General features: G+C 26.0%; 1 protein-coding gene across 1 annotated transcript in view; it reads right to left on the reverse strand.

Moving 5' to 3' along the window:
- LOC106331203 overlaps positions 1-341 on the reverse strand; it is a 7823-nt gene extending 7482 nt beyond the window's left edge. Inside the window, exon 1 of the mRNA XM_013769524.1 lies at positions 145-341. Within this exon, the coding sequence (XP_013624978.1) occupies positions 145-341 (197 nt within the window). The remainder of the gene's footprint in view (positions 1-144) is intronic.
- Between the last annotated feature and the right edge of the window lie 3195 nt (positions 342-3536).

Genomic DNA, 3536 nt, shown 5'->3' on the forward strand with positions numbered 1-3536 from the left:
TATATTTTTTTTTTTTTTTTTGGTAAAAATGTAAAGGGTTTAAGAGTTATGGTTCATGAGAAACCTTTTTATGTATTTTTTTTTTTGTCGGCTCCCATCTTCTAAGATCAAGTGGTAGTCGAGTCCAAGTCGTTCCGAAGAGACGCTCTGTTCGACTGGGTCTGATCTATATGGGAAAAAAGAGTACCGCTAATTCTAGCCTCCTTTGCGAGAGAGTCTGCACGCGAGTTCCTAGTCCTGGGTATGCGGGATATGCTGAAGTCCGAGAAACCGTCCTTGAGAAGACAGAAAGAGACTAGCTCGGAAGCAAAGGCCGGCCAGTCCGCAGGGTTATCTAACATTTCCACCAAGTCGGATAAGTCCTTCAAATAAGTCCTTCAGATATATATATATATATATATATATATATATATATATATCATATCGTTTAAATTAAACTATATACATCATATGAAAATACATACTTATATTTTGATATCTACGTTGAACATATATTGAAAAGTTAATATTTTAATTTTGAAATCTTCATTGTTTTTTTAAATTATTATAAATTATTGAAACCAATAAATACTCCACATATAAAAAAAAATAAAAAAAATAAAAAAAAAAATCGTTGGTGTAAAATTTGTTACACAAATATGCAAATAATCATAAAATCACATGAGTAGAAACCTCATTTAATAAATATCCATATTAAAAGTATATTATATATCTATGTTACTATCATTTAGATTTAAGTATATATCATATATGATAGATAAGATTGATTGTTTTGATTTATTTACCCTAAAATGATTGCGAATGAACAAGAGCGATCATTTGATTTATATACGCACGCCAATTTATTGCATAATAGTAACTGATTTCTTAGTTATTTAATATATAATTATTCTTATTTTATTTCATAATATGCAGAAAAACATAAAATAAGTAATAAACATAAAATATTTATTCTGCTCAAGACGCGGATCTTAACCTAAGTATGTATCTATTTAATAATTTTAAATCTTAACCATTTTCTAAATCTTAGGCCAAAACTAAATAACGAAATGAGAATAAACTCAAAAATCAATATTTACATCGAACAATAACCAAAATGAAAAAAACGACACAAAAATGAGAAAAATATTAAAGATATTTAGGATTGACACGTGAACGTAAACTTCTCATAACCATAATTAATTTTTAAATTGGTAAATCATGATATAAAACCGAGCTCTCATATTTTCATTGTAACCAAATAGTAACCATGAGATTCTTCGGCCTAAACGTTAGATTCTTATGCGATAAATGATTTTTGACCTAAAATATTTTTAAAATGGGATCAGCTCATCTGTAAACAAATTATATAATTAACAAAAATTTTTTTTAAAATTATTTAAAGGCCAAAAATATTTATTCGATTAAGAATATAAATTTTATTTTTTCATACGATATTTCTTAAATAATTTTCATATAAATTCGCTTGCATTTTTTATCTTAGTCTTATGTTATAGTAGATGAATGAAAAGATACAATAACCGTTTACAATTCGGTTTAACAAACGAAATGAAGCAGTCAGTCTACATGCCATAAACGAAATGTGTGTTAATGAATAAAGACTTTAATGCACATAGATTCATATTTAAATTTTATTGCGTAAAACCTGTAATGAATAATATATTAAATAAATATTTAAACTAATCTTGTAATATTTGAAGTTTTTTTTTTAATTAAAATATTTCATTTATCTTCCCAGATGGGCATAAGCAGTAATACAATGGGTAATATTTGAAGTTTAAGGTTTGTATTAACTATTAAGTATTTGTAATATCTTCATTTATATTAAATTTAGTTAAAAATGATAATTCTCTCAAATAGTTTTTTTTAAAAAAGTTTTTGTTACAAAAATAGCCTCCTCCAATAAAAAATGAGCAAAATAGCCCTTTTTATTTTAAAAATTTTAATTTTAATTTTTAGTTTTTAAAAAGTTTGAAATCACATCCTCAAAACCCTACCCTTAACTATAAACCCTAAATCTAGATTAGTTAACCCTAGGGCATAAATGTATTTTTACCATTTAATAAAACTTCTTTTGGTCATTTTCCTCATTGATGACTATTTTTGTGACAAAAACTTAAAAATGACTATCTTAGAGAATTTTTCTAAAAAAATTATTGTTAGGATATTATTAATTAAATAAAAATATACATTTAATATTTTTTTAAAAAAGATGTTCTAAATAAGAAATCACACATAAAATAAATCAAGACTTTTATTTTGATAGATAAAATATTTTTATTTTTATATTTGAGATGGAATGAGTATTTGTTTCTAACATAATCTTTTAAAATATCTGTAAAATATATTTTTCAAAATTAATCAATTAATTATTTTATCATCATTACAATGTAATTAAATATATTTTCTAAATTTTCGTTTCTAAATAAATGCAAATTAATATTAATTTCTAATGATATTTTATGATTATAAGAATTTAAATTAAATAATTTTCGAAAATAATTTTTAAAAATAAGCCAATAAATATTGTTAGATATTGATTTGTATTTCAAATAAAAAGATAAAGATATTGGAAGATGTTATAATTAAACTATGTATAATTTGATAAACTTTCCTAACAAAGATCCAAATGAAAAAAAAAATCACACATGGAATAAATCATGAATTCTGTTTTTGTAGTATAGATATCTAGTTGGAGTGCAATAACTGTTTCCATATTTTTTGTCATTGTTTTCCTTGGATCTGAATCCTGCATCTTTTAGCAGAACAAGTTACATGTTCTTCGATCTGGTTCTCTTAAATATGGTCATTTTTTCGGTGTATTCGATTTGGTTTCAACCTTTCCACTATGGCGCCTGAGTTGTTGTAACTTGTATTATAACAATGATGTGACATTTGCAACAAAAATGACTTGAAATGAGTCTTTCCTTTTCGCTTTTATCATCTCCAGGCTCCAATCTTTGTTTATAATATCCTCCAGGGTTCCGTCGGATTCTAAATTTATCAAAGACAGCTACCAAAGCCCACTTACCTACATCACGGAAAACGGTATCTACGTGCATACCAATATAAATATGCTTAACCACGAAAATTCTATATGTTTTTATTATAAATTTCAGGAGTGGCTGATTATGGAAACTTAACGTTAGCAAATGCTCCCGTTGATTCAAAATCAGTGCAGCCATCTTTCGTCTCAATGCTCCTTCTAGGACTGGACAAAAAACCCGGATCCGAAAAACCGAACCGAACTCGATCCGAAAAAGTAGTATCGAACCCGAACTGAAATTTATTAAATATCCGAATGGGTTCAAAATTTTGGTATTTAGAGAACCGAAACCGAACCCGATCCGAACCGAAGTATTTCGGGTACCCGATTATATCCGAAATTGATTTATATACTTATATATATTAATTATTTTTAGATTTAATATATATTAAGAACATCAAAATACATAAGATACTTTTAAGTTGTCCAAAATACTTATAAATATATACAAATAGTCAAAAGTACATGTCTAAAATAGCTAAAGTATACT

Source organism: Brassica oleracea, chromosome C3, assembly GCF_000695525.1.
Source record: "Brassica oleracea var. oleracea cultivar TO1000 chromosome C3, BOL, whole genome shotgun sequence".
Lineage (NCBI taxonomy): Eukaryota > Viridiplantae > Streptophyta > Magnoliopsida > Brassicales > Brassicaceae > Brassica > Brassica oleracea.